At 67.3% G+C, this 27,908-nt stretch overlaps 1 protein-coding gene across 1 annotated transcript; it reads right to left on the bottom strand.

Moving 5' to 3' along the window:
• Positions 1 to 479: 479 nt before the first annotated feature.
• Positions 480 to 27,804, bottom strand: PRKCQ (protein kinase C theta). Its single transcript, XM_055146682.1, has 19 exons — positions 27,704 to 27,804; positions 20,123 to 20,213; positions 16,493 to 16,619; positions 13,414 to 13,613; positions 13,009 to 13,069; positions 10,629 to 10,791; positions 9,933 to 9,964; positions 9,771 to 9,856; positions 9,414 to 9,543; positions 8,296 to 8,405; positions 8,013 to 8,130; positions 7,190 to 7,329; positions 4,953 to 5,126; positions 4,288 to 4,379; positions 3,904 to 3,966; positions 3,492 to 3,630; positions 1,911 to 2,099; positions 1,264 to 1,392; positions 480 to 797 (listed from the first exon to the last, which is right to left on the bottom strand). The coding sequence occupies exons 3-19, from the start codon at positions 16,608 to 16,610 to the stop codon at positions 642 to 644; spliced, it is 2,100 nt and encodes a 699-aa protein (XP_055002657.1). The 5' UTR covers positions 16,611 to 16,619; positions 20,123 to 20,213; positions 27,704 to 27,804; the 3' UTR covers positions 480 to 641.
• Between the last annotated feature and the right edge of the window lie 104 nt (positions 27,805 to 27,908).

The raw sequence follows: 27,908 nt of genomic DNA, 5'->3' as shown, positions 1-27,908 counted from the left end.
GCCCCTCCAAACGCCAGCCCCTAACCTCAACCCCGCCCCTCCGACCACAAGCCCCTCCCAGAACCCCGCCCCTCTGGCCACAAGCCCCGCCCCAATCTCAACCCCGCCCCTCTGACCACAAGCCCCTCCCAGAACCCGCCCCTCTGGCCACAAGCCCCGCCCCTAACCTCAATCCCGCCCCTCTGACCACAAGTCCCGCCCCTAACCGCGGGCCATAGTGCCCTGCCGGACCCTGCAGAGATGGCAGGCACGCTGGGCCGCGCTCAGGCCCTCAGTGCTCGCCTGACATCACGTGTGCGCTGGGGGGTGGGCCTGCGGCAGGCCCCCTCCCCCGCACACCTGCAGCTCCTGTTTGCCCGAGATGAAAGGCCTCGCCTCCGCTTCCTGCAGGGCCGTGGACTCTTCTCGCAGCCCCCACCCAGGGGCTCCCCCCACTGGAGATGCTCCGCTCCCTCCCTGTGCACACGCGCCTCTCACTGCCGCGGTGTTTATTGGGGGGCCCTCCCGCCCCACCGCCTCCTCGGGCCCCACGGGCGTCGGTTTCTGCCAGGGCAGCGCGGGGTGGCGGGAGCCCGGCCCGGCCGGGTTTCTTGTCTTCCCGAGGGTTCGCGGCGAGTGTCCTGGCCCGCGTGTGTCCCCGCTCAGGAGATGAGGCGCTCCATGCCCGGGTTCATGAAGGAGAAGTTCCGGAACATGTTCTGGTCCATGCTGTTGATGAGCGCACGGTCGGCCACCGACAGCCTCGGCTTCTCGCTCAGGAACTCCTTGTCGAAGTTGCTGCAGTCGCTCGGGGATTTCTGGGCCCGCAGAGGGAGGAAGGAGTCAGTCCCGCACGCGTGTCTGCATGGCCACGTATCTGCACGCGTGTGCACGTGTGAGTGCACACAGGTGGGTGCGTCTGTGTGCACATTCGTGCCCATGTGTGCTCGTGCCCATGTGTGCGGCACGTCTGAGTGCATGCCTGTACACGGTCCGGGCCATGCATCCTTGTGCATGTGTGCTTCTGTATGCACCCTCTGGGAATATGCTTGTGTTTGTGCACACGGCTGTGCACGTGCCCCTGCGTGTGCATGGGTGTCTGCGTGTGCCTGCATGCCTGCATGTGTCTGCGGGGGCGCGGGTCTGTCCTGCTGTTATACCGGCTGTGGTGACAGGTGCCTGGGCAGCAAGGCGCCGGCACGGGGATCAGTGATGCCCCAGAGAGACCCCCGCACCCTGGACCTGGCCGTGGCCCCCATGCCGGGCCCCCAGCCGCAGCCTCACCACTTTGGGCCTGAAGGGGGGGCTGATCTCCTTCCTCTCCAGCTCCTCCCAGTTGATCTCCCGGAAGAGCGGGTGCTGGCGGATGTCCCCCCGCACGCCCAGCCTCCGCTCCGGCTCTCTCACGAACAGCTGCGGACAGAGGCGGGAGCAGGACACTGGGCCCCTGTGCCCAGACCCCGCTCTGGCCCCGGAGCCCCTCTGGGACCAGCTGCTCTGGGCGCCTGGCCTGGTCACACGGCCCGGTGCCCGGGCCAGCCCCCGACTTAAATGCAGCATGCAGCAGTGGACAGAGTGGGGCCGGAGCTCAGTACGCCCCTGGCTCTAGGGGCTGGGGGTCCTCTCGGAGCCTCTCCTGCCCCTCCGGCTGCCCGCACCGCCCTTCACTCTGGGTGTGGCGATTCCTGGAGGCTGAGTCAGACTTCCCACACCTGGACCGACCGGCGTGTCTGACAGGGCTGTCCTGAGGGCGGGGCCACACGCACACACACCTGCAGCCCCCGCACGGGTGCACACCCCCTACGTCTGCTGAGCCTCCCTCAGACCCGGGGTGGGGGAGGGACAGGGCAGAGAAGCCTCAGGGACGCCCCTCCCTGTGCCAGGAGCCTGGTCGCGGGCCATGGGGTGTCCAGAGGCGGGACTCGGTCTACCTTCACCAGCAGGTCCTTGGCCTCCTTCTCGAGCCAGCGCGGGTAGAAGGGACTGTCCATGCGGATGGAGTGGAACAGCTCCTCCTCGTCCTGCCCGTGGAACGGCGACTGGCCCATGAGCATCTCGTAGACCAGGACCCCGAAAGACCACCAGTCCACGGAGTGGTTGTACTTCTGGCCCAGCAGGATCTGCGAGGGGCAGGGGCGTGGTCAGCGCGGGGCAGGCGAGTGCACGGGTGTCTGCACATGTGGCTGTGCACGCACGGTTATGTGCTTGTGCATGTGGAATGTGTGACGTGTATATGCGCATGTATTCGGTGTGGAAGTGCATCAGTGGTATGTACATGCATGTGTGGTGTGCTCACACGTGTGCCTAAGCCTGCGTGTGTCCTCGTGTCTGTGTGTGTGACGCATGGTGGCAGGTATGGGTACGTCTGTGGGATGTGGGATGTGGGATGTGGCAGGTATGTGGGATGTTTACAGGGGTGGGTGCAAGTGCACGTGTGTCAGTGTGGGGCATGGTGGCAGGTGCGGGTGTGTCTGTGTGTGTCTGTGCGTGTCTCTGTGTGTATGGTGGCAGGTGTGTCTGTGTATCTGTGTTTCTGTGTGTATTTGTGTGTGTCTGTGTGTCTGTATGTGTAAGGTGGTGGATGTGGGCATGTCTCTGTGTGTCAGTGTGTCTGTGCGTGTCAGTGTGTCTGTGCGTGTCTGTGTGTATGGTGGCAGGTGTGTCTGTGTATCTGTGTTTCTGTGTGTATTTGTGTGTGTCTGTGTGTCTGTATGTGTAAGGTGGTGGATGTGGGCATGTCTCTGTGTGTCAGTGTGTCTGTGCGTGTCAGTGTGTCTGTGCGTGTCTGTGTGTATAGTGGCGGATGTGGGCATGTCTCTGTGTCTGTGTGTATCTGTGTGTCTGTGTGTGTATGGTGGTAGGTGCGGGTGTGTCTGTGTGTCTGTGTGTCTGTGCATGTCTGTTTATGTCTATGTATCTGTGCGTGTCTGTGTGTATGGTGGTAGGTGCGGGTGTGTCTGTGTGTCTGTGTGTCTGTGCATGTCTGTGTATGTCTATGTGTCTGTGCGTGTCTGTGTGTATGGTGGCCGATGTGGGCATGTCTCTGTGTCTGTGTCTGTGTGTGTCTGTGTGTATCTGTGGGTCTGTGTGTGTATGGTGGTAGGTGCGGGTGTGTCTGTGTGTCTGTGCATGTCTGTGTATGTCTACGTGTGCGTGTCTGTGTGTATGGTGGTGGATGTGGGCATGTCTCTGTGTCTGTGTCTGTGTGTATCTGTGTGTCTGTGTGTGTATGGTGGTAGGTGCAGGTGTGTCTGTGTGGGGTACGGTGGGGGGTGCGGGTGCTCTGGGATGGGACATGGCAGGACCCTGGAGGCAGCCGAAAGGGTCTCTAATGTAGACTAGGGGGCAGGGGGCAGGAAGTGCGGGGCGGGGAGGGGCGGTGCCCGTCACAGGATGAGCCCCGAGTGCCGTGACCCTTATTCCGCTGGGCAGGACCCCTGCGGCCTGCGGCAGTGGGGTGGGGTCCTTCAGGGCTGCAGGGGCACCGAGGCGGCGCTGGGGGCTGGCAGTACCTCGGGGGCGATGTAGTCGGGGGTCCCGCAGAAGGTGCTGGTCTTGGCCCCGCCGCCCATGTTCTCCTTGCACATGCCGAAGTCAGCGATCTTGATGTGGCCGTCCTGGTCCAGCAGGATGTTGTCCAGCTTCAGGTCCCTGCGGACACAGCTGCTCGGGCACCGCCCCACGCGCCCTGCAGCCTGGGCTCCAGGGGGGCCATCGTGGGGGAGGGCCAGACCCCAGGGGCTGCCGGAGGAGGGGCAGGAGGAGGGGCAGGAGGAGGGGAGGAAGAAGAGGAGGGAAGGAGGGGGAGGGGGGAGGGGGAGGAGGGGCCGGAGGAAGCCGGTGCTTCCCCCCCAGCAGAGTCCGCTCTTTCCCCCAGGGCTGAGGCTCGCACCCTGGTCCAGCGCTGGCCGGCTCGCGGCTCACCTGTACACGATGCCCTTTGAGTGCAGGAACTGCAGCCCCAGAATGATCTCAGCAGCGTAGAACCTGCAGGCACGGTGGGGTCAGGGGCGGCCGCAGTCACACGTGCCTACATGCATGTACACGCACACTGGCCCACGCATGCACACATGAGGGGGGGAGAGAAGCTGCCGGGAGGGTGTGTGGGAGCCCCGGGACGGCTGAGAGGACACTGGCCGCCATGCCCAGTGTCTGTGCATGTAGGGCAGCCCGGGCCACCCAGGCCTGGCTGTGCTGCCGCAGGGCCTTTGGAGACAGGCCCGGAGGAGGCGGGCGGGGGGGACTCAGGGCACCCGAGAGGGAGCCGGCTTCCTGTCCCGGTGGGCTCAGGGGCCCGAGGGCTCTCACGTGGCTCTGGAGAGGTCGAACTTGTGGCAGGCCTGGATGTGGAACATGAGGTCCCCGCCATTGAGGTACTCCATGACGAAGAAGAGGTTTTCCTGCGAGGGCGGGGCGGGCTGTGAGCGCCCCCGCCTGATACCCCTGCACTGGGCGCCAGGAAGGGGGTATGTGCTGGGAGGGGCTCTGCCTCTCTGGCTTCCGGGAGAAGATGCCTCCCCCCGCTCTGCCTGCAGACGGAGACCAAGGCCCCAGCCGGGACCTCTCGGGGGTCGTTCACAGGCCCCGGGGTCGGGCTCTGCACCCACTCGGGGCAGATGTGAGGGTCGTCCCTGGGACGCTGCCGACTCCCACCGCCGTGCATGGGCCTCCCAGGCCTCATCCTCTTGGGTCTGTCATCCAGGCGTTTCTGAGCTGCGGGGACGCTGGGGCAGGGCTGGGGAGCGTGGTGGGCGGGTGTCGGGGTCTGCTGCCCGGGAGAGAAGCTCGCAGTGGGTCTGCACGAGGGGCTCCCAGGGCTCTCCGCTGTGCCAGCCGCAGTGGGGCCGCCTCTGGACAGTCCCCGCTGCTCCCTTGCCCCCAGAGCCTGGCGCCAGCGGAGGGGGAGAAGCTGCCCACAGGACAGGGACTGCAGGCACAGGGCCCCGTGCCTCCCAGGGGCGCCCGAGGCTGACCTTGGTCTGGAAGGTGCAGAACATGTGCGTGAGGAAGGGGTGCTCCCAGGCGAGCGCCAGCACCCGCCGCTCCACCAGGGTGCACTCCACGTCGTCGTCCATGAGCACCACGTCCTTCTTCAGCGCCTTGATGGCGAAGAACTGGTTGGTCTTCTTGAACTCGGCCAGGAACACCTGGCGGGAGGGGAGGTCGAGGCTGCAGTTGGCGGAGGCCGGGCTGCGGGGGAAGGGCGCCCCTTCTGCAGCCCCCCAGCCCCCAGACACAGCCGAGCCAACCCGCCTGGGGCTCGCTCCCCCGCACCTTCCACAGAGCAGCCCTGTGTGGCGGGGGCGGGGGTCTTCTCCACTCCTGACCCCCGCCCCCACCCCCGTGGGGACTTTACTGCTGCCCCTGGGAGCCCCCTGGGCGGGGGCTGACTGCCGGGGAGGTTGGTACCCAGAACATCCCTGCTAATGGCAGTGACCTCGGCTCTGGATTGCACCCGGTTCCTTGGGGCGGAAAGAAACACAGGGGGTGCTGTGGTCCTGGAGCCCCCGCCACGCTCCACGTCTCCCTGACCCGACACACATGAGTTTGCTGTGTTCTTCGCTGTTATGATCTGGTCCTCCCTCAGGCCCTGAGCTCCAAGTCCCCGGCAAGACAGAAGCCCCCCAGAGACCTGGTTCCACAAGCTGCACCTGTGTGCATGGGTGTTGGCTGAAGCCACACCCTCACAAACAGCGTAAGGACGGGCGTCTCCATGACTTGGCCACTCCCACCTGCCCGGGCCTCACAGGAGCATGGGCCGACCTTCACCTTCAGACCTTTCCTTTGGCACACGGTGCGAGGGGTGGAGGGCAGAGGCCCCTGAGGTTTTCCCAGACTTGGGGGTATTGTTCAAACAAGGCTTGGAGATGCGACTCCTCATTACCCTTGTTCAAGCGTAGCCCCCCCACAGGGGACGAAAGCAGATGAATATTCCGTTACCAATCCTCTATTTTGGTAATGGCCCTTTCCGGTAAAACACAGCCGTGCCAGCCATACGCTGAGTCTCAGCAAGGGCCATCTGCACGGCTGTGACGTGCTTCCAATTGCTTGGCAGTGGGTTGTGATCACGCGCCCATGGGTGCTAAATCCTGAGCACTGGCTGTAAGGTCGCCCTGATGCTGCCGTTCGTCCTCTGGGTAAACACGCTCGCTCGTTTGCCAAAGGCAGTGCTGGGTTCAGAGCCAGGCCCAGGGGCGGCCAGAGTCCTTCAGCTGCAGCCGACCCACGTGCATTTCCGCCAGATGAACGGGTGCGGCTTCCGGGCCAGAGCGTGGGGGCGGGCGGCCCTGGCTTCCCAGGCCCTCGGCCGTGGCGCAGGGCTGAAACTCAGGGGCAGCTGGACCTGCCAGGCCACTGGGCACCCTCCGTATCTGCCTCGGCCACCCTCCACCAGCAACCGCGCAGGGCTGGTTCCAGATTCCCCTCTCTCCCGAGCTGGGGCCGGCAGACACAGCTCAGGACCCAGGAGGGCAGGAGGGGTCCCCAGGAGGGGTGGCTGGGGAAGGCTGAGACCCCCAACCCCGATGCAGCCTGGCAGCTGTGCTCATAGGCGAGCACGCGGGCCGGAGGGAAGACGGGCTTGTCCAAGCGCCAGGAACAAGCCCCCAGAGGGCCCAGCAGAAAGGGACCGCTTCGAAAGCCTGTTGAAAGGCAGGAGCCCCTAGAAAACTACAAGATCCAGGGGGCCTTGCAGCTTCCACCGGAAGTAAGGAGCCTTGGCCCGGAAGTAGGTGGTGCAAGGAACAGGTTAGCCAATGAGAGGCTAGAGACCAGCCAATGAGGATCCACCATACATCTAAGTCCCGCGCTTCCACCAATAAGCTCTGTGCTTTCAACAGCGCCTCTAATGCCAGCTATATAAGTGGGTGCAGGCGTGCCCCAGGGCCCGGCGCTGCGGCTCTGGGGTCCTGTCTGTGACGCGGGAATTAGCAGTAGCTGCTTTTGACGTGAGGCCAGCAGCCCTGGGACCCAACTCACGGCTTCTGGGCCGGGAGGACTCCTTGGGTCTGGTTGCTGCAGGTCTAGTCACGGCAGGGCCGGGATGGGGAAGTTCAGCCCTGTGCAAAGGACCCTGCACCCGCGCCAGAGTCTGCCCCGTGCAGAGAGCCGCACCCGGGGTCCTCGTTGGGATGCCCTGGGCAGACCCCGACTGCTTGGTGCGGCTGTGCTCCCTGAGCCCCACTGCCCGGCGGACGTGCCCTCGACGTACCTTGCCAAAGCTGCCTTTGCCCAGCAGTTTGTGCAGGATGAAGTCCTCGATGCCGGGCTTCGCGTGAGGGGGCGGCTGGGGTGGGTGGCTCGGGGTCTCCACCCTGTCCGGGGGGGTCTCCCAGGAGATGCCCTGCGGCTCTGGAGGGCGTAGGCCAGCGCTGAGACACCTTCTAGATGCTCTAGAACGTGCTGCGCCCCCGCCTCCCCACTGCAGTGGGGCGCTCCGTCCCTCCCGCCCTGCGGACGGGGGTGGGGGCGTCCAGTGCAGACCCCACCGTCAGGCACAGGCCTTCTGGGGCGCCGGAAGGGTGCCAGGGTAGAAGCAGCTGCGGGTCAAGCTGCCGCCCTAGTCCCTGAGATCAGGCCACTTCCCCGAGCCCCCGAGCCCCTCGGTCGTCCCTTGCACTTGTCAGGGTGTGAACATGCGGACCTGCCCCAGTCCCTTTCCGCCCGCATCTCTCAAATTCCTGGACTGAGTGCTGTTGCTCCTCCTAAGGCCTGGGAAGGGGGAGTTTGGATGGCACTGGACATGCCCCCACCCCACCCCGACACCCCCGAGACCTCTTGACCCCTAGGCATCGTGCTCTCGTCCTGTCCTGAACAAACTCGAGGCGGGAACCTGGCCCCTGCCCCCATGACGCTGGTCCTGCTCTTTCCTCCTCCGACCTGAGATCTAAGGGAGCCACAGCGGGTCACTGCAGGCCTCTCCCCCCTGCCCTGCCCCTCCAGCAGATCTTTGGGGGGGCCGGGCCGGGAGCCCAGGGGCACAGAGAACAGGCAGCACAGGGTGGGGCTGGGCGCTGCCCCTGCTGGACACGTACCTCGTTTCCCAGACGCTGGAGCCAAGGGCGGCCGGGCATCCCCCTTTCCAGGGCAGGGGGGTCCGATCTCCACGGGCCCCTCCCGGAGGACATGCTCCGTGTCCCGCAAGCAGCGTGCCTGGGGTGAGAACCAGGGTGAGGCCGGCCCTGGGTCCAGCTTCTCGACCCACACCCCGAGGCTCTCAGGGGCCTTCCCAGTCACCTTCTCATCGTGCCCCAAGCAGGAGGCCCCCGCGTGTGGGGGAGCCCAGGACCAGGCCCCGGGGAGAGGCCCAGCACCTACCTGCTGGGCACTCTCGATCATGGCCAGCGCCTCCGCCATGAGCTTCTGGTTGATGCCGCACAGGTTGGCCACCTTGTTGTGGCACTTGTGGTGCACGTTCATGCCGCATGCTGGAAGGCAGAGCCCTGAGCCACACGGTGCCCCTGGCACAGTGCCCTGCCCGGGTAAGGCTGGAAGGCAGAGCCCTGAGCCACACGGTGCCCCCGGCACAGTGCCCTGCCCGGGTAAGGCTGGAAGGCAGAGCCCTGAGCCACATGGTGCCCCCGGCACAGTGCCCTGCCCAGGTAAGGCTGGAAGGCAGAGCCCTGAGCCACACGGTGCCCCCGGCACAGTGCCCTGCCCGGGTAAGGCTGGAAGGCAGAGCCCTGAGCCACACAGTGCCCCTGGCACAGTGCCCTGCCCGGGTAAGGCTGGAAGGCAGAGCCCTCAGCCACACGGTGCCCTGCCCGGGTAAGGCTGGGGGTAGCCGAGTGCATTCGGAGGCCTGGTGGGCCCCGACGGAACCGGGGGAGAACGTAACCCCAGTGCCTCCTGGCTGTGGTCACTGCCTTTCCGGGGGTGGGGGACGGCCCCCTCCAGTCCCGGGGCCCAGGGCCTGCCATCAGGGACTCAGACACATGCCCGTGAAGCTCGGTACCCCCTGGCCTCGAGTCCCACTGGGTGTGTCTCGGGCCGTGGCCAAGTGTGGGCGGGAGGTCAGCGGGGGCGCCACTGACCTAGCAGGTGTTGGCTGGCTCTCTGTGGGTAGGGAGGGTGCCCTCTGGTAACTATTTTCATAGGTACTGGGGGCAAGGAGGGGAGGGGCCCTGCTTAGGAGAGAGTGGGGGGCAGAGGGAGGGGGAGGGGTGATGGGGCTTGTGGCATGGGGAGGCAGGAGGGGGCAGTGAGAGGGTAGGGGTGGGGGGAGGGTGTGGGGGAGAAGGGGAGGGGAGGAGGGGGGCGGGGGAGGCCCTGGGAGTGGGAGGGGGTGGGGCCGGATGGGGAGGGAGGCCCAGAAAGGAGGGGCCGGGGCGGGCGGGCGTGGTGGCACAATGGCCGGAATGCCCCCGTGTTCTAGGCCCTGCCAGCCCCTCTGGGGGGTCCAGGGGGTGTGCGGGGAGGGCAGCCCGCCGACTCACCGTCGCACCTGAGGCCCTGCCGCGCCAGCCCCCACAGCAGCGTCCCGCAGTGCTCGCAGAAGGTGGGGCTCCGGTAGGTGCACACCTTGAAGCGGTGCGGCATGTCGATCTTGAAACGCTCCTTATGGAACTGCAGGGACGCGGCGGCCCCTCAGTGGCGGCTCTGGGGCCCGCGAGACAGTGCTCCCGTCCCCCCGCCCTCCCTGCCTGTGACCTCCTGCCAGGGTCACGGCTCCTCTCTGTGCGCAGCCCCACTGGAGAGCTGAGGAGGCACAGCGACGGCCGCCCTTTCTTCCCGGGCTCCAGCATCGCCCAGAGGGCGCGGGGGGGAGCGGGGGTCCGTCTGCGTCCACGTACCATGGTCTCCCGGCTGTTGACGGCGGACCCCGTGCACTTGGCGATCACTTTGTCGAGGCACTTCTTGTGGATGGCGGCGTTGCACTCTGCGAGGAAGCACGGCAGCTGAGGGCGGGGGCGGGGGCGGGCACGGGGGCCAAGTCCCATGTGCCCGGTACTTACGTCGGCACTGGTAGCCCTGCTTGTTGAGGCCCCTGCAAGAGAACACATGGCGCGAGTCACTGGAGGCTCCGTCCCGGCCTCCTGCTGCCGCCCTGCGTGCCGACTGGGCGTCCCTGCCCTCCTCTCCCGCCTGAGAGCGCCTCCTGGGCCCGCGTCCCCACCTAAGTGTCCCTGGGCAGGGCCGGGGCTGGACACGCTGTCTGGCGGGAGCTGGCCACCGCCTTCTCAGCCTAATGGGCTGAGGGACACTGGGTGCCGCTCAGGAAGGAGGGGACAGGGCACAGGCACAGGGGCACATCCCCGGCCCGGACCCTCAGACCCTCTAGACTGGGGTGTGCCTGGGCAGATCCTGCAGGGACCCCCTAGGGGGCAGCTTGTGCAGAGGCTGGAACACCGGACACATGGCATGTGCACACACATACATGTGCGGGCACACGTGTGTACACAGGCATGGGTATATGTGCACCTACATAGGCACATGTGCCTGTGTGTGCAACTGTGAGAGTGTGTGTGTGTGTGCACATGGGCGTGCAGGTATGCGTGTGTGTGCGTGGGTATGATGGTGCTTGTGTGTGCTCTGTGCAGGGCAGAGTCAGCCGTGTCCTGCTGTGTCCAGCTCCCGGCAGCGGCCCTTTCCCAACTGGCTTTTCTAGACGTCCACCCTTTGGCTGTCTCGGCCCAGGGGCGCCCACGCACCAGACAAACTCGTGGCAGACGGAGCAGAAGGTGGGTTGTGGGAAGAAGGTGGCCGTGAACTCGTGGCCCTTGGCGTGGTGCACCCGGGCCTGCTTCATGGCGCCTCGGCGGTGGTGCAGACTGAAGAAGCCCTCGCTCTCGGGCTCGCCCGGCTCCTTGGTGTCTGCGGGGAGGGGAGCAGGGGTGAGGGACACGGAGCGGGACACGTGCTGCTCCCAGGGGTGGGAGTCAGCGGGCAGTGGCTGAGGCCGTCCCCCACGGGAGCAGGGGCTGCTGGTGGCCGGGGCCAGCGCGCGTTTCCAGCCTCCCAGGGTGTGCGTCCCGGCCGTGGGCCCACCAGGCAGGACCCCATGGATGCCAGTCCCTACGGGGGCTGCAGGGGCCCAAGACACTGAGAGAAGACCTGCCAGGCCCGGAGAAATGCCCCGGGGAGCCACAGCTGGCTCCTCGGGCCCCAGAGTGTGTGGGGTGCCTCGGTGGGGGGCCACGCCGTGCAGCAGGAGGACCACGGCCCACCTGGTGCTTCTGGAATGGCTGTTTGGGGGGCTGTTTGGGGGTGTCACATACAGCAGGGGCTTGGGGGACCCTTTGTGATAACAGGCCAAACCTGGGTCAGCATATGCAAGGGAGGGCCCCCGCTGTGTGCGCATGTGTGTGCACATGTGTGCGTGTGTGTGCATGCGTGTGCACATGTATCTGTGTGTGCATGTGCATGTGTATATGTGTGCATGTGTGTATGCATGCGTGTGTATCTGTGTGTGCATGTGCATGCATGTGTGTGCATGTGTGCACCCGCATGTGTGTTCAGTATATGTGCATGGGTGTCTGTGTGCATGTGTGTCTGTTTGCATATGTGTGCACGTGCGTGTCTATGTGTGCATGTGCGTGTGCATGCACGTGCATGTCTGTGTGCATGTGTGTACATGTGTGCACGCGCATGTGTGTGCGTGTATATATGCATGGGTGTCTGTGCATGTGCGTGTGCGTGCACGTGCGTGTCTGTGTATGCATGTGCATGCACATGCATGTCTGTGTGTGCGTGCGTGTGCATGTGTGTGCGTGCGTGAGGACAGAGGAAGAGCCGAGAGCAGGAAAGGCTCGTGTGCCCTGGCGAGAGTGAGGCGTCAGGGGCCTGGAGACGCAGCTCCATCCCCGGTCTAGGTGGCTGTGGGGTCTCTGGGCGGTGTGACTAAGACACACGAACCCCACTGGGCACCTGTGGGTCTGGACAGCCGGGGCTGGTCCCCGGGCCCTCAGGGAGGGGCTCGGGGACTGTGGGAGCGAAGGCCGGCCAGGGGTGCCACCCCCACCCCCCGCCTCACCCCACGCTGACCTCTGCCCGGCTGGCCTTATCCTCCCAGCCAGCAGCACTTTCTGTCCCTCCCTGCTGCCCAGAGACACAATCCAGATCTGAGCCGGCTGCCCACAGCCTGGACATCGGGGCCCTCCCTCCCGCCCTGCCCCGCCTCCTCCCCTCCTCCCTCCCCCCTCCCTCACTCTCCTCCCACCTCCCTCCCCCCTCCCCTCCTCCCTCCCCCTCCTCCTCTCCTCCCTCCCCCCCACCCCTCCTCGCTTCCTTGGGAATCTCTTCTTTCAGTTACTCTGACAACTCTGCAGAAATCGGAGGAGAGCCCGCCAGTCCCCCGGCTCCAGCCACTCCTGGGCCGACCCCCTAAGTGCGGGACTGAGGCAGATCCCTGGCGCCACGTCACCTCACCCATACTCGGGGCGTCTAGGAAACCTCTGGGTTTTGTGTGTTCTGGTTCACTGGTGCTCTGGGCACCCTCGGGCGCACAGGCTGTCTTGGAGTCGCACACCATGTCTCCCCAGCCGGGGTCTGACCTGCTCTGCACGTGTTCTCGTACCCCCGCAGTTTCTGTGAGGTCCCGACCCCAAAAGCACTGTGACCCCTGGGGCCAAGGCAGGAGGGAAGTCATCCTCCCTGGTGACGAAGGTTCTCTGAGGCCGGGGGAAGCGGGAAGAGAAGCCTCCACGTCCACGTACTCAACTTCATCCACAATCGCCGGTGGCGAGGGACGGACGGACAGATGGACAGACAGACAGATGGACGGGTGGGGGGAGGCCAGGCTGCCGGAGGCAGGACGTGGCCTGTGCGTGTGTGAGCGTGCATGTAAGCCGAGCCCATGTGTCCGCCTGTGCGTGTGTGAGCATGCATGTAAGCTGAGCCCACGTGTCCGCCGAGCCCCCGGGTGCCCGAGTCTGTGGCCGAGTGCCTGTCCCACCCTCACACAGCCAGGAGGGGGCGCAGACACCCCCAGCTCGGGTGGGTAGGACCCGCCCTTCAGAGATCAGGCAGGCTGCAGGCCAGGACGGGGGCGACACCCCCACAGCCCCCAGCGGGCGGAAGGGAGTCGCTCACCGCTCATCTCCAGGAAGTACCTCGCGTTCATCAGCACCCTGCCCTGGGGTCTCAGCTCCAGCTGCAGGGAGGAGGGGAGAAACCGAGTCAGCAGCCGGCCCTGCTGGGCTGCGGAAACGTCTGGATACACCTGAGCTGAAAACACCTGGGGAGTGAGTGAGGCAGCTGGTGCTGGTGCAGGCTGGTGGACGCGGAGCTGCCCAGGGACCAGGAAGGGCCGGCACCGCACGGCCCGAGGCGGCCCGCTTCTTCGGGTCTCTTCTGTCGGCTGGCTGGCTCTGGGGTGGGGCCACGTCCAGCAGTGCTCAGGGGTCACTCCCGGGGGCTCGGGAGGCCACCTGGCACACTGGGTTCCGACCCCCCAACCCATGGCCGGTGGCCCCTCCCTGCCCGCCGCGCACCTACCCAGATCTCCGTCTTCCCGTTGCTCTTGCGGCACCTGTCGGCCAGTGCGGTCAGCTCCACGGTGGTCTCGGAGATGGCGTCCACATTCCGGTCCTTCACGACGATCTGCATGACGCGGCCCTTGGTGATGTGCGCGTCGAAGGTGCTGTTCCAGGGCGGGTACATGGTGGGCTTCTTCTGCACGTACCGCTGCCCGCCCTCTGGCCACACAGAGAAGGCCGGCCGTCACTCCAGCCCCCGTGCGCCCGGCCCTCACCTGCGCACCACGTGGGCACCTGGCCGGGGGGGGGGGGGGTCTGCACCTGGTGCCTGAGTGCAGGGGGTGACGCAGACCCTGCCCTACCTCACCGCTGTGCCGGGGGCGCCCATCTGTCCGTCTGTGATGATGCCCAGTAAGTAGCCCCAAAGGCGCATGCACACCCTGTGCAGGGTGGTGGTGGGAGGGGGCAGGCTTCTGGGGAGTCGCCCCCGGAGAGGGTGACGAGGGGCCGGCAGGCATCAGTGTGTCACCCCTACCTCGCTGTTCCTTCTCTGCTCCCCAGGGCGGGGAGGGAGGGTCTGGCCACCTGCAGTGGCACCTGGACCCGCAAAGGGGGTGCCTGATCCAGGAAGGAGGCACAGGGGTGCAGGGAGGAAGATGGGCAGGGCCCCCAGAACCCAGCCAGGCTGGCGGCGAGATGGGACCCACCCCCCCTGCCAGCTCAGAGCCCCCAGGCGGGAAGAGAAATCGGCTCATGCGAGAACCATGTCCCGCCCCCTCCCCGGCCTGGGGTCCTGCCCAGATCCCGACTGTCTGTCCCTCCCGGGCCTGGGGTCCCGCCCTGATCCCTGACTGTGTCTGTCCCTCCCGGGCCTGGGGTCCTGCCCTGATCCCGACTGTCTGTCCCTCCCGGGCCTGGGGTCCCGCCCTGATCCCTGACTGTGTCTGTCCCTCCCGGGCCTGGGGTCCTGCCCTGATCCCGACTGTGTCTGTCCCTCCCGGGCCTGGGGTCCTGCCCTGATCCCGACTGTGTCTGTCCCTCCCGGGCCTGGGGTCCTGCCCTGATCCCGACTGTGTCTGTCCCTCCCGGGCCTGGGGTCCTGCCCTGATGCCTGCCTGCCGCGCTGCCGTGCATGTTCCTCGCCACCCGCCGCCTTCGTTCGGAGCCTCCGCCTTGTCAGAAGGCCCCCAACTATCGTGAGATATGGCAGCTCAGTAGCAGCAGCTTTCTGGTTGGCACAGTCCGTCCAAGTGCGAGCCACCAGTGGTGCGCGCTGTCCATGAACCAGCCAAGCGTGAGCCACTGTGCCCCGTACCATCCGTGGAACATCCATGTGTGTCCCGGGGGTATGCGCCATCCGTGGATCATCACATGTGTCATAGGGGATAAGCGCCATGGGATATCCGAGTGTGTCGCAGAGGGTATGCACCCTCAGTGGAACATCCACACATGTCACGGGGGTGACCCGCCATCGTGGAACATCTGGGTGTGCCACAGAAGAAACGCCATTGGTGGCCATCCGCATGTGTCACAGGGCTCGTGCCCTCTGGGGAACACCCAGTTCAGTGGCCAGTGGCCGTGCCAGTGTCAGATATGGCCCCGAGCACTGCTCTGAGTCTGCCACTTGCGCGACGTGCCGTGGGCTTCCAGCGGCTCGGGCAGCCTGGGAGGGGCCGGGCCGGGCTGAGCTGTGGCTGCAGCTTGGGGCCCAGCTGGAAGCTCACAGCGGCTGCCAGGAGGATTCGAATGCAGGGTCCTGTCCCCTTGTGGCGCCCGTAGCCGTGACCGGCACACCACCCCCCGTCTGCCACCCCGTGGCACCCCTGTCAGGAGCAGTTGCACACTCCACGCCCCGGAACAGTTAGGCTGGGGCCCGGCCGGCCCGGCCCCCGCTAAGTGGGGGACACCTCCTGGAAACATGAAGACTGGTCTTGATGACAAGGTCCTCGTTAGCCAAGTTCAAAGCCCTCCAGTGGGGGGCAGCCTGCAGCCCCCCGAGCGCGGCGCTTCAAAGGCTGGCATTTCCGGGTCTCAGCGGGCCAGGAGAAACGGGCACAGGCTGAAGCTGGCGGGCCTGCGGCCAGCGGGAGCTGCGTGGACATGGCTGCTGTCACTCACTGGTCGTCCGCGGGCCTCTTTCCGGCGGGCGTAGGGAGGCCCAGGGTCCCCCCGGCAATTCTCAGCCGCCCGGGCCTGTGATGCTTCACTGTGAGGGTCCGAGGGCGGTGCTGGGCCCTCCAGGGCCACCCCTGTGACGCCCAGGCCCTGCTGTCCCTGGCACTGCCCCTGCCTGCAGTGGCCCCGTGAGTGACTCCAGCCCTGCTGGGGTGCCCCGATGGCAGGTGGATGCAGCCCCCAGACAAGATAACAGCAGCACAGGGCCCAGGCCCAGGCTGTGCGGAGCCAGCCAGGAACAAAGTATTTGTTCGGATGTGTAATAACAGTAAGTCCCCAGCACAAAGCTCCCCCACGCCCCCATTTGCTGACAATCCATCCTGCGTGGGGTTTGAACGCGTGTCGATGGCACACTTGTTTTCCCCTTCCTCTGCCTGTCACTGTGCTTTGGTGGTGGGCACCTGCCCCTGCCCACGGGGACCACACACTCTTCCCAGAGGCCCTACTTCCGGGCCACACTCGGAGCTGTCAGGTCACAGCCGGCAGAAGGCGGAACCGCCGGGGTCTCAGTCGGCTCACTCGGCTCACTCGGGGGAACCAGGGCTCGAACTCACAACCGGTCCCGCATAGAAGAGGAGTCTTTGTTGTTGTTCTTTTGGGGCCACACCCAGCAACGATCAGGGGTCACCCCTGGTGGGCTCAGGGGACCATACGGGATGCTGGGGATCGAACCCGGGTCAGCGACATACACGGCAAGTGCCTACGCTAGTGCCCACCCAGCCCTGCCCAGCAGAGGGTTCTTAAACCAAAGGGCCCCTTGGGGTCCGTGCCCATGTCCCCTCACCGTGGCCCCTCACCTGCCGGCTGGGAGGAGGCCCGGTGACCCTGTCAGCAGAATCCGTTCCCGCACGCGTGGCGTTCTCTCGCGGCCTATCCCCGAGACAACTGTCTTGCCCCAGCCCCGGGGCAGCCTCGCTCCTCACCTGCCTCCACGCACTCCTTCACCAGCACGGCGCAGTACGGGCTCGCCGCCTCCACCTGGCCCGGGGGCCAGGCCCCGCAGTCGAAGTTGGACAAGCCGATGCGGAGGAACGGGGACATGGCTGCTCCCTGCCGGGGACGGGAGAGGACAGCCGTGACTCCTGGTGGCCCCACAGCCACGGCTTATCGCCCCCGCCAGAGCCCCGCAGGCCGGCCTCGGAAGAGACGCCCTTCCTTCCCCTCGGCTGCCCGGGCTGTCCCCAGCACCCCGGCCGGGGTGCCCGCACCGCCAGCTCCTCCTCAAGTGGGTAGCAAGGAAACGGGGTGGTGAGGGGGAGGCTATTTTGGTTACGGCCGTTACATGACACCGCAAGACCCTTCCAGGCTATTTATGAGCGCGGGCGCTGGGCAGTCGGCAGCTGGCCGCTGTCGCTCGGACGTTTGCAGAAAGGACTCGAACACGGACACACACACCGGGAGGGCCCCTCCCACATGCGTGTGCGCGTGGGTCCGAGAACGACCCTCTCACAGAAGCCTCCAGACCAGGCCCCGGCTCTGCCCTCGGCAGGACACTGGCTTCGGGCTGAGTGTGTCTGAGTGTGAGTGAATCCGTGTGTCTTTGACTCTGTGTGTGAACCCTCATGTGTCTCTGTTTCTGTGTGTATAAGTGGATATGTCTTGTGTGAGTATGTGCGGATCTGCGGGTGTCTGTGAATCTTCTGTGTATAAATCTGTGTGTGAATGCATGTGAATTCCTGCATGTGAATCTTGTGTGCATGTGTGAATATGTGAGTGCGTGTGAATCAAATGTGTCTATGAATCTTGTGTGTGTGAATATGTGAGTGTGTGTGAATTTTGTGTGTATGTGTGAAACTATGTGTGTGATTCTTCTCTGTCTTGTGTATGTGTACGAATCTGTGTGGCTCTTGTGTGAGTGTGTGAATCTTGTGTGAGTGTGTGAACCTGTGAGTGTGACTCTCCTGTGTCTTATGTGAGTGTGTCTGTGTGAATCTTGTGTGAGTGTGTGAGTCTGTGGTGGGTATTTTTGTCTGTTGCCGAGTCTGCAGGAGCGTTGTGTATCTTTGGTATTAGCCCTTTCTCTAACGGTGGCTCACGAACGCGCTCTCGGTGCTGTTTTATTTTCTGGGAGTTTGGGCCGGTTTTTGTGTCAAAGGGAGAAACTTGAATTTGACGGCCAGGTTGCAGTCTTCTGAGAGCAAAACTCTGCATCAGGCATCCGCACACCTCATCCCCCCAAACTGCAGTAACGCCAGCACCAGTGGGCCCCGGGGTGGGGTACTCCGTGGGAGGGACACGTGGGCAGACAGCATGGCAGCATCGATGCCCGAGAGCCCCACTGCCCTGCACGCAGACTCGAGAATGAAACAACGGAGCAGGGGAAGGGGCAGCGGGGAATGGACAGTCCACTCCGAGGTCCGGCCCCCCCAGGGTCCAGCCCTCCCCAGGGTCGAGCCTCTCCAGGTGCACAGCTGTGCTGCCCAGGAGGCGCCCACCTGGCGGTTCCTGTGGGAAAGAGCAGAGTCACGCGCCTGCCATGTCTGCAGGATTGAGGCACATGAGCAGGACATGTGAGCAGGACACGGAGGCCACGGCCACGCTCCGGCCATGCGGATCTGCAGCTGTGGGGTGGGACCCCCGTTCCCACGGGGCAGAGGCTGGGCTGTGGTCTCGGCCTAGGGAAGGGCGGGGCAGCCCCAGGCCCCTAGGTGTGGCCTTTCCTCGACCCTCGGGTCGACTCCCAGAACCCCACAAGCCTCCGGGCCGGGCCAACAGAGCATGACTCAGGCGCCCCCCTCCTCCCCTCTGCCCGTCTGGCCTGGTTTCCACAGGGATGACGCCACCCCCAGGGCGCAGCACTGGCCCCACTGGGGAAGGCGGTTTCCCTCTCAGGGTGCTGAGTGGGGAGTCCGGACTCTCCGGGTTGCAGACCCTGCGGGTCCCCTGCCAGTGGGCGAGGCTGCAGGGACCCCCTCACTGCCTCTTCCCGGCACCCATGTCACAGCTCCCGAGGCTGCGTCCTGTGAGTGGGGGTCACTCACGGGTCTGGGGCGAAGGGAATTCTTCAGGGACAGAGCCCCCGAGAGAGGGGGTGCGGGCCCCCGGGAGGGGCCTGAACCCACGGGGACTGGCTGGGCTGTGCACACACAAAGCGGCCCGGGTCTGTCCTCCAGGCTGGCCCAAGGAGCAGCTGGCCCAGGGGCACCGCCTCGAGCCACCACCAACGGGGAATGTCACGGAACCGCCCCAGGCCAGGGGGTGCATTCCTGGGCTCCCCGCAGGGAGGGAGGACAGGGGGGCAGCCGTGAAGCCGTGACGGATAGCCCACCCCGTCCTCACCTCCCCGAAGGCAGAGCTCAAGACGGAGAGTCGAGGAAACCGGAAAGTCGCAGGAAGAAGGCTGTGGCCAGCCGGGGGCGGAGGGATGACCGTGGCTGGCGGCCACAGGAGTCCATGCAGAAAGACCGCTAGTCCCCGCCGCCACCAGCAGGCCGGACAAGGCTCATCCCAATGCCGATGGGGTGGGGCGGGGTCAGAGATGCCCAGAGGGTCCCAGCCCAACCCCACATGGCCTCTGAGCACTCGTGGGAGCGAGCCCTGGGCACCGCCAGGTGTGGCCCCCAAACAGACAAAAGTACCAACATAGAAACCCCAGGAGCCTGCTGACGAGGGCGGCCTGGTCCCGGGCACGCCCGAGCACCACCAGCAGAACCAAGTCCAGAGCCCCAGGCTCGGGCTCTCCCTCGGGCCAGAGTCGGCGGGACTCGAGGTGGCCGCGAGCCTCGGGACGAGGGCCCACAGTTGCGGTGCCCCCAAGGGCCGGGGTGGAAGCCCAGTTCCCGCACATGGTAGAAAGGCGACCACAGGCCCGCCCAGGGAAGGGCCCACCCTCGTCAGCAGGCCCCGCCCAGGGAAGGGCCCACCCTCCTCAGCAGGCCCCGCCCTCGTCAGCAGGCCCCGCGCAGGGAAGGGCCCACCCTCCTCAGCAGGCCCCGCCCTCGTCAACAGGCCCCGCCCACGGAAGGCCCCTCCCTCGTCAGCAGGCCCCGCCCACGGAAGGGCCCGCCCTCGTCAGCAGGCCCCGCCCCGGGAAGGGCCCGCCCTCGTCAGCAGGCCCCGCCCAGGGAAGGGCCCGCCCTCGTCAGCAGGCCCCGCCCAGGGAAGGGCCCGCCCTCGTCAGCAGGCCCCGCCCAGGGAAGGGCCCGCCCTCGTCAGCAGGCCCCGCCCAGGGAAGGGCCCGCCCTCGTCAGCAGGCCCCGCCCAGGGAAGGGCCCGCCCTCGTCAGCAGGCCCCGCCCAGGAGAGGGCCCGCCCTCGTCAGCAGGCCCCGCCCAGGGAAGGGCCCACCCTCGTCAGCAGGCCCCGCCCAGGGAAGGGCCCACCCTCGTCAGCAGGCCCCGCCCAGGGAAGGGCCCGCCCCCGTCAGCAGGCCCCGCCCAGGGAAGGGCCCGCCCTCGTCAGCAGGCCCCGCCCAGGGAAGGGCCCGCCCTCGTCAGCAGGCCCCGCCCAGGGAAGGGCCCGCCCTCGTCAGCAGGCCCCGCCCAGGGAAGGGCCCGCCCTCGTCAGCAGGCCCTGCGTGACCCACGACTTTCAGTTTGCAAAACCACAGCTCACCTCGAGGCAGACGTCGCGGACAGAGTCCCCCGGCGCGTCCAGAGGAAAGACGCCGAGTAAACACGCGGGCAGGAAGCGGGGGTCCCGGCACCTGGCGGGGAAGCAGCAGACACGCGCTGTAGGTGGAAGCTTCCGGGCACTTCCGGCAGCTCAGAGCCGGATCCATCACGGAACTGAAGGCTCTCGGCTGGTCTGCCTGTGCTAGGGCCCCGCGGCGTCCCGCCCGGTGTCCTGCCTTGGGAGGAGGGTCCAGAGAGAAGCGCAGCTCAGCCTCCCAGGATCTGGCCGGGGCGCCCCTCGGAGGGCCGGGCCTGTAGCGGGGCCCGCCAGGAGACCCCCAGGCTCCTCTCGGTGGTGAGGGGCTTCACAGCCCCGAGTGGTGCCCCTGCGGCAGGGGCACGGCCCTCTGGGCCCCCGGCGGCCACCAGCAGTGAAGGCCGGGAGGGAGGCTTCGAGCGCCTGGCCCTCTGGGCTTTCTGTCTGCGAGGGCGTCTCCGGGGACTGGAGGGGGCACTCCCTGCACCCCCTCGCCCCGGGATGCTCCCCTGGGATCCGCCTCTGCTTCCCACCTCCTCCCTCTTCGCTGTTCCTGCCCTCGTCTTGCAGGAGCTAAGCCACTTCTCTGCTCTTCGACTGTTGCTGCCTTTCTTGCCTTTCTCCCCAGAAAGTGGCCCCCAGGGGTCACTGCTGACGCTCTCGTCTTCCCAGATCCATCGCTAGCCGATGACCCGTTCTGGGCTTTACCGATGAATGTGTCACAGAGAAGCGAACAGCCCCCAGGGGGTGAGAAAGTCTCTTCACCAACTGGTGCTGGAGACCCGGGCAGCTGCCAGGGAGGAAAACCAAAACAACCAAAACGCGGAGCCACAAGCCGAGAGGAACTCAGAGCTGGACTCAGGACGTGCACGTTGGGCCCAAGGCCACAAGCATGCAGAAGGAACACCGCCTGGAAACCAGACTGATGTGCTTGGTGCTCAGGGCCGAGGCGAGGGGAAGAAAGCAGGACCAGACAGACGGGACAGCGCGGAGCCGCAGAGCCAAGGAAACTCCGTCGGGAGAGAGCCGCGGGACGGGAGGGCACTCGCGACCTCAGGCCGAAGGGTCCCTGGGAAGCGCAGAGAAGGCACCGGCGAGGGCCAGGACGTGGCTCCAAGACAGCGCCCTCAGCTCGGTGTGTGAGCCTGGGTCCGGGCCTGGCACAGCACGGTCCCCGGGGCACTGCCAGGAGCGACCCCCCAGCACAGCTGGGGGTGGCCCCAAACAGAAGGTCCCAGCGGTGGCCGAGGCCCTTAGCGGACACTTGCTCAGGAAGGCTGGGGACGGGCACGCGCACGGGGCGGCCCCGGCACCCTGCCAATCAGGAGACGCAAATGGACCCACGGGCACCTTCCCTCACCCGGGAGAGGCCGACAGCGCGGACAAGGGCCGAGGGCAGGAGGGCGCGGGGGCGGGAACCGCACACACTGGAGGGAGCCTGGCGGAAAATGAGGAAATACCACGAGACCCAGGACCCCACTCCTGGGGCCCACCCGGAAGCCACAGACCCGAGGGCCCATCAGTGACTAACACCCAGGGGCGGGTGATGGGCCCAGGGAATACTCCCGGCTCCGGGCCACGTGCAACCGGAGGACGGATCCAGGGGGCGGGAGGAGGACGCTGGGGTCTCACACAGGGTCACGGGAGGTGCAGATCTCGCTTGGCCAAGGCTGTGCTCCCGGAGCACCGGGCACGCGCCAGGGACTCTCTCGAACGTGAGCCAGAACGCCTGAGGCCTGTGCCCCCCCTCGCCCTGCGCCCCCCTCGCCCTGCGCCCCCCTCGCCCTGCGCCCCCCTCGCCCTGCGCCCCCCTCGCCCTGCGCCCCCCTCGCCATTGGCCACTCGTTAATCGGCCGGAGAATGTGCGAGAGGTCGGTGGCGCTGGCATTTCTCAGGGGATCTGTGGCCCCAAGCTGTTTGCTGGCAGCCCCGGGCGGGCGGGTGGGCAGGCAGGGCTGGCTGTGGGCGCAGGTGGAGGAGCAGACGCCCCTCGGCCAGCGGCTCTGCCCCACCCTGGGTCCCGTCCATGCTCTCGGCGTCCCCTCCGCTTGTCCGGTCAGTGTCTCGGGGGCAGCCCGCAGCCCCCGCCCTCTCTGAGCGGGCGCTTGTCTCCCTGGCCGTGCCGGGCGCGGGCCTTGGGCGACGGTGCCCGGTGGGAGCGGGCAGGGTGGCACCCTGGGCCAGCGACCCTGGGGAGGGTGGCCAGGCCCCGCTTGGCCTGTGGGCGTGCCGGGGATCGGAATCCAGGCCTCGCCCCAGCCAGCAGTCACGCCCCGGCGCTCGCCCTGCCACAGCCTCTCGGGGCCGCGGTTCCCACCAGCCAAGACTGCCGCTTCTCAGGAGGGTGATGCTGCGTGCTTGTTCCAGGCGCAGGGCCGGGCGGGGGCTGGCCAGTCCCCTGCCCTCCTGGGGGGCTGCGGCCCGCGGCCATGCTGACTTGCTGAGCTGGGACAGCCCACGTCAGTGGCCGTCAGCGACCTGGGCGGCACCTGTGGGGAGTGTCCTCCGGGCCCCCCCTCCCTGGCTCTCCGCTGGGCGCTTCCGTGTCCTGCTAGTGCCCACAGGCCAGATGAGGACGGGGGCTGAGCTGTGTCCGGGCAGCAGCATTCTGGGCGCTGTCTCTCGTGCCCAGGAAGCGTCCATGACGCCGAGCACGCCGGCCCCGCCCAGGGCCTCCTCCCCCCGCCAGCGGCCAGCGCTGCCTTCCCCAGTCCAGACTCCCGAGCTGACCCGGACGGACAGCGCCAGCCGCGACCCCCTGGGCTGGGCGAGCTGTGGGGGAGGCGTCCAGGAGCTGGGGGGACCGTGCCCGGGGACGCAGCGAGGAGGAGCGGGCCCGAGTGGGCTCCATGCCAGCTTCCCAGGAGGACCAGGGGGGTTGGGGAGGCGTCCGGGGGGTGGTCCAGGAGCTGGGGGGAGGCAGGAAGGCACCCGGGCGTGGGCGGCTGGGCGGGCTCGAGCAGGGAGGCCCTGAGAGTGATTCGCACTGCCGGGCCGGCTCCCTGCGCTGACCCGCTGAGCTCTTGCAGGCCAAGCAGGTGAGGGGCCAGGACCCGGGGTCACTGCGGGCCACGTGGGTGACCCCTGGCCCCGTTTCCTCACCCGGAGCCTGTCTCCCGCCAGTGGCCGTGCTGAGTAACGCTCCCGGGACCTGGCCCCTGGCTCGCGCCTCACCTGCCGCGCCTGACAACACCCTGGAAACGGCCCCACGCGGCCACAGCAGCCGGAGGGACGGCAGCACGGCGCGAGAGCGGATGCTAGTGACACGGAGACCGCGAGTCTGTCCGGGCGGGGACTGTCCCCAGGCGACGTGAGGGTCAGGAGTGACCCTCTGGAGAGAGCAGCCCCCCTGGGGTTCTGTCTCAGCAGACACCGACTCCGCGGGCGGCAGGGCGGGACCCACGAGGCACAGGGAACGCCGAGCCGGGGAAAGCGGCCCCTCGAGGAGGGGAGACCACCCCAGGGAGGAGGTAAACCTACCCCCTGGAGGATGTGATACCCCACAGAAGAGGCGAGAATTCCCCAGAGGAGGTGAGACCCCTGGAGGTTGGACCCCTCCGGAGGAGCTGAGGCTCCAGAGGTGAGACCCCTGAGGAGGCGAGACCCCCAGAGGAGGTGAGACCCCCGAGGAGGCGAGACCCCCGAGGAGGCGAGACCCCCGAGGAGGCGAGACCCCCGAGGAGACGAGACCCCCAGAGGAGGTGAGACCCCCGAGGAGGCAAGACCCCCCAGGAGGCGAGACCTTGGGGCCCCTCCAGGGACATCAGGCAGGACTGGCGGTGGTGGGGAGGGCGTGTCACCGTGTGTCTGTCTTGCCCCTCCGAGGGGCTTCACTGCAGAGCCCCAGTGCCCGCGCGGCTGACTCGGAGAGGGGCATCCCGGGAGCCCCGGGAGAGCAGCTGGGCACTGACAGACTGGGGGACGAGTCAGTACCGGGCCGGGGGCTGTCTGCCCTGAGCCCAGTCGACCCCAGGCCCCTCCGTCCCCGGAGCACCACGTGCAGCCCTGGACCCCCGCCCGCAGCCCCCCATGCGCCAGGCTAGCCAAGAGCCTCTGCACGAGCCCCCGGTCTCTCAGGCCTGCGTGGAGACCCCCAGAGAAACCCCCAAACCAGACCCTTCTTCCCCGGGGATGCCCAAGCTGACACAGCCCGACCCCAGCCGCAGGGACACGGCGGCCGTGCCCAGGGCCAGCCCCCGGCCCCTCTCGAGGAAACTGGCTCAGAACCGCGACAGCCGCCCACGTCCACGGAGGGCCCCGAAGGGGGGACCAAGGGTTCGGCAGGAGTGGGGAGCTGTCCTGCTGCCTCGGCCCCTCGAGTGACAGCAGGGCCGGGACAGGCCTGAAGGGAAGGGTCCAGCGGCGCCCCAGCGCGTGGACAGCCGGCTGCCCAGGCCTCGCCTGCTCACCCCCCCTCCTGCCATATTCTGCAGGGCTACCGCGGGGCGGGCGCGGCCAGGACGCCCCACACGGCACTGTGCTGCCCCCGTGCCCACACCCCGCCCCTTCCTGGCCACCATCCTCCTGGCTGAAGGGCCCCTTCCCACCAGTCGGACACGGCTTGTCCCTTGCTGGACATCCCGGTCCCTTTGCCCAGGCGCCTGGCACATGCGCCCCCACTTCTGGAACATTCTTGCCCTGCTCACTGCTGCCCACCCTCAGGTCTCGCCAGGCCGGCACCTCTGGACCAAGCCTCTCTGACCCCGAAGGCTCCCCACGCGCAGGCCTGTCCCGTGTCACACGCACTCTGCACGGCGTGGGGACCCGTGTGCGGCCCTCCCAGGAGCTGGCCAGCAGCGGCTCTTGGTGCTTTGCTCCTCACAGCAGGAAGCGGGTCCAGAGCAGCCCTGAGGACAGCTGGGGGGCGCCAGGACAGCCAGGGGGCCTGTCCCTGTTCTCAGCCTGGTTCTGACCACCTGCGAGAGGGCACTGCGCCTTCACCGCATTCCTGCCCCCTGCTGCTGCCCCCTCGGGCTCGCTGGACTCTCAGCTGACCTGGACAAGACCCCCGCACCCGCAGCCAGGCCCCTGGGAGACCCCCGAACCCACAGCCTGGCCCCCAGGAGAGGGACCTCTTGGGAACTGGCTCTGAGCACAGCTGCAGCCATGATTCTGCCCCCGAGGGTGCGTGAGCCGAGGGGTCCCAGGGGAGCCCCGGCACCCTGCAGCAGGCTCTGGGCCGTCATCCCCACTGGGATGAGAGGAGGGACATTCTCCACAGACCACAGGGGTGCTGTGGGGATGGACCAGGGGTTCCGGCCAGGGGAACCGGTGCAGCAGGTCTGGAAAAAGTCACACGCGGGCTGACGGGAATGCAGCCGGGCCCATCCGGTGGGGGTGGGGGCTTCCAGCAGGGCTGGGGAGAGCCGCGGCCCGATTCCTGGCTCCGAGCAGATCAGCGCAGGGCCGAGGGACGCAGAGGGGTGCTCCCGCCTGGGAGGACGGAGAGCGAGACCCCCAGAGGCCAGCACAGGCGCTGGCGGGTCTCGGCTGCTGAGATGCGGAGACAGATGAACGGCCGCACGGTTCCCGCCAGAGGTGCCCAGCGCGGCAGGGCAGGGTGGGGCCTCCGTGTGTCCTGGGGACGGTTTCTGCCTGCAAGAAGCGCTGTGGACGGTGGTGGGTGGGCCCCGGGCCGGGAGGAGCTGTCCTCTGTCCAGGGCGGCCAGGGACGAGGCTCTGTGAGCCCCGCGCCAAGGTGCACTCCCTTAATGCTGCGTCTCCCGCCCATCATGGTCGCCCTCGAGTCCACGACACCAGGCTGCCCTGCTGCAGTGTGACAGGACTCGGCCCTGAGCCCACGGCGGGCTCAGTGCCCGGGGGGCTGTGGCGGATCCCGCCCTCCCAGCCTTTCTGCTCGAGGGACGCTTGGCAAGTCCCCTGCGGCCCCACGGGCCCGGGCAGAGCAAGGGAGCAGCTGCGGCAGGAGCAGACTGGGGGGGCGAGGGCACAGAAGTCCCCGCTTGGGATGGCACCATGGGGGGCTGTCCCTGTTTCCAGTGACCCGCACGACTTTCGACCCGGATCACGTGGCAGGGGCACAGCCCACCATGCTCCCAAATGCCCCCCCACCACCACCACCACCTGGGCTCTGGCCACCTCCAGCCCTGCAGGGCCCTAGCGCTGCACAGCGGCCTGGGACCCACACCCTGCGGGGCCGAGCAGCACCTGTGCCCGGAACCACCCAGCCCGATGGGCTGAGATTCGCCAGGGCGGACCCTGCATCTCCTGAGCTCTGCTTGGGAGAACGCCCCCCCGCAACCAAAAATGATATAAATGTGAATTCGTGTTTAGGTGAGTCCATGTTCTCTGGGTTTTAAAAAAATCACACTGGGTTTTCATTTTAAATAACCTGGAGAATTGCTTTAAAAACAAATGAAAGGTTGAAACTGTCTAAAATGAAATTCACTTGAACTGCCCGTGCCTGAGAAGCAGCAAGTGGGGGGCAGAACCCTGTGCCCGGCTCAGGGGCCCTGCTGAGCCCCTCACAGAGAGCCGTCTCTGGGCACGGGACTGCCGGCCCTGCTTGTAAGCAGCTTTGTGGAGCTCTGCTCCCCATGCCAGCCACAGCCTTGCACATTAAGCCCTCACACCCCAGGCCGTGCACCTGCCGTCCCTTTGGGAAATACCCTTGACAGGGCTCTGCCCACGCGGCCGCAGGAGGGACCCCGCACCACACCCCCGGCCCGCAGAGACGCAACCCCTCCTGGAAACAGTCACTGCAGGCAGCCAACGCGCTCGGGGACTCTCAGGGGCACCGACTGAGGGCCCACCCCCGGCAGGGCAGAGTGAGCGGGGCAAAGCGGGGGCAGAGCTCCCAGGGCTCCCGCGACCCCACCCCGCCGCCAGTTCCTAAGTTGCCGAGGAAATTTCGGGAGGCCAGAAACCAACTGCGGTGGGGACGGCGACCTGGGGACTCGGGGCCGCAGGCGACTGCAGGGAGAGGCGGGCGGGGGCACTGCCAGAGCAGGAGGCAGCTGGGGTGTGGGGGGACACGGCGGGGGTCCGGGCGGGCGGGGGTGGCCGGGCAGAGCTGCAGGCGCAAATGTCACTCCTGCCCCGACAGCCTCTGAGCGCAGCATCCGCCGGCGGGCAGGTGCCGCGGCCGGGCTGACCCCGGCGGGCTCCGGATGTGCCCTCCGGGGACGGGCAGGGCCCCCCACCCCGGACCGCCGCCGCGGCACGCGGGTCCCCCAGCCTCCCCCGCTCCCGGGACCCCCCGGGGGGCGCAGGCGGCGGGGGTACTGGCCGGCTGGAGGGCAGCCGGCGGGGCTGCCCAGCGCCGGAAAGTCCCGGCAGGGGAGGCTCCTCCCTGCCAAGACGACAGCCGCGACCCCGGCCGGCCAGGTGGGCATCCCCCAGCCCCGCGCTCCCGCCTCTGCCCGGCTGCCCAGGACGCAAACTTGGCACCGCGACACTCAAGGGGCCGGCACGGCCGCGCCGCCACCGGGACCCGAAGTCCGCGCGTCGCCGGCCGGGGCCCCGCGTCCCTCCCCGGCCCCGCATGGCGGGGGTCTCCCGCCTGGTGCCCCCGCGCCCCCTTACCTACGGCTGCGGCTGCTCCGGGCCGGCTGTGCGCGCGCTCGGCGGCCGGCGGGATGTGCGCCGCGGCCACGGCAGCCAGGGGGCGCTCGCGCGTCCGCGCCCCGCCGCCGCCCTCGCCCCGCCCCTGCCCCGCCCCCACGAACCTCACAGGTCCAGCCACCGCCCTCACCCCGCCCCGAGCTCCAGGCCACGCCTACCGTTCTCA

This window comes from Sorex araneus, chromosome 9 (assembly GCF_027595985.1).
Source record: "Sorex araneus isolate mSorAra2 chromosome 9, mSorAra2.pri, whole genome shotgun sequence".
Taxonomy (NCBI): domain Eukaryota; kingdom Metazoa; phylum Chordata; class Mammalia; order Eulipotyphla; family Soricidae; genus Sorex; species Sorex araneus.
The sequence above is the reverse complement of the archived record's forward strand: the minus strand, read 5'-3'. Positions and strand labels throughout refer to the sequence as shown.

What these genes read in the sequence shown, in the direction of transcription:
- PRKCQ (XM_055146682.1), bottom strand. Translation starts at nt 16,610, where the DNA reads ATGTCCCCGTTCCTCCGCATCGGCTTGTCCAACTTCGACTGCGGGGCC. An exon ending in GCAGGGCCTCAGGTGCGACG is followed by an intron (nt 8,406 to 9,413) that starts GTGAGTCGGCGG and finishes TCTGCCTTCCAG; the next exon opens with CATGCGGCATGAACGTGCAC. An exon ending in CCAAGGACCTGCTGGTGAAG is followed by an intron (nt 1,393 to 1,910) that starts GTAGACCGAGTC and finishes CTCTGTCCGCAG; the next exon opens with CTGTTCGTGAGAGAGCCGGA.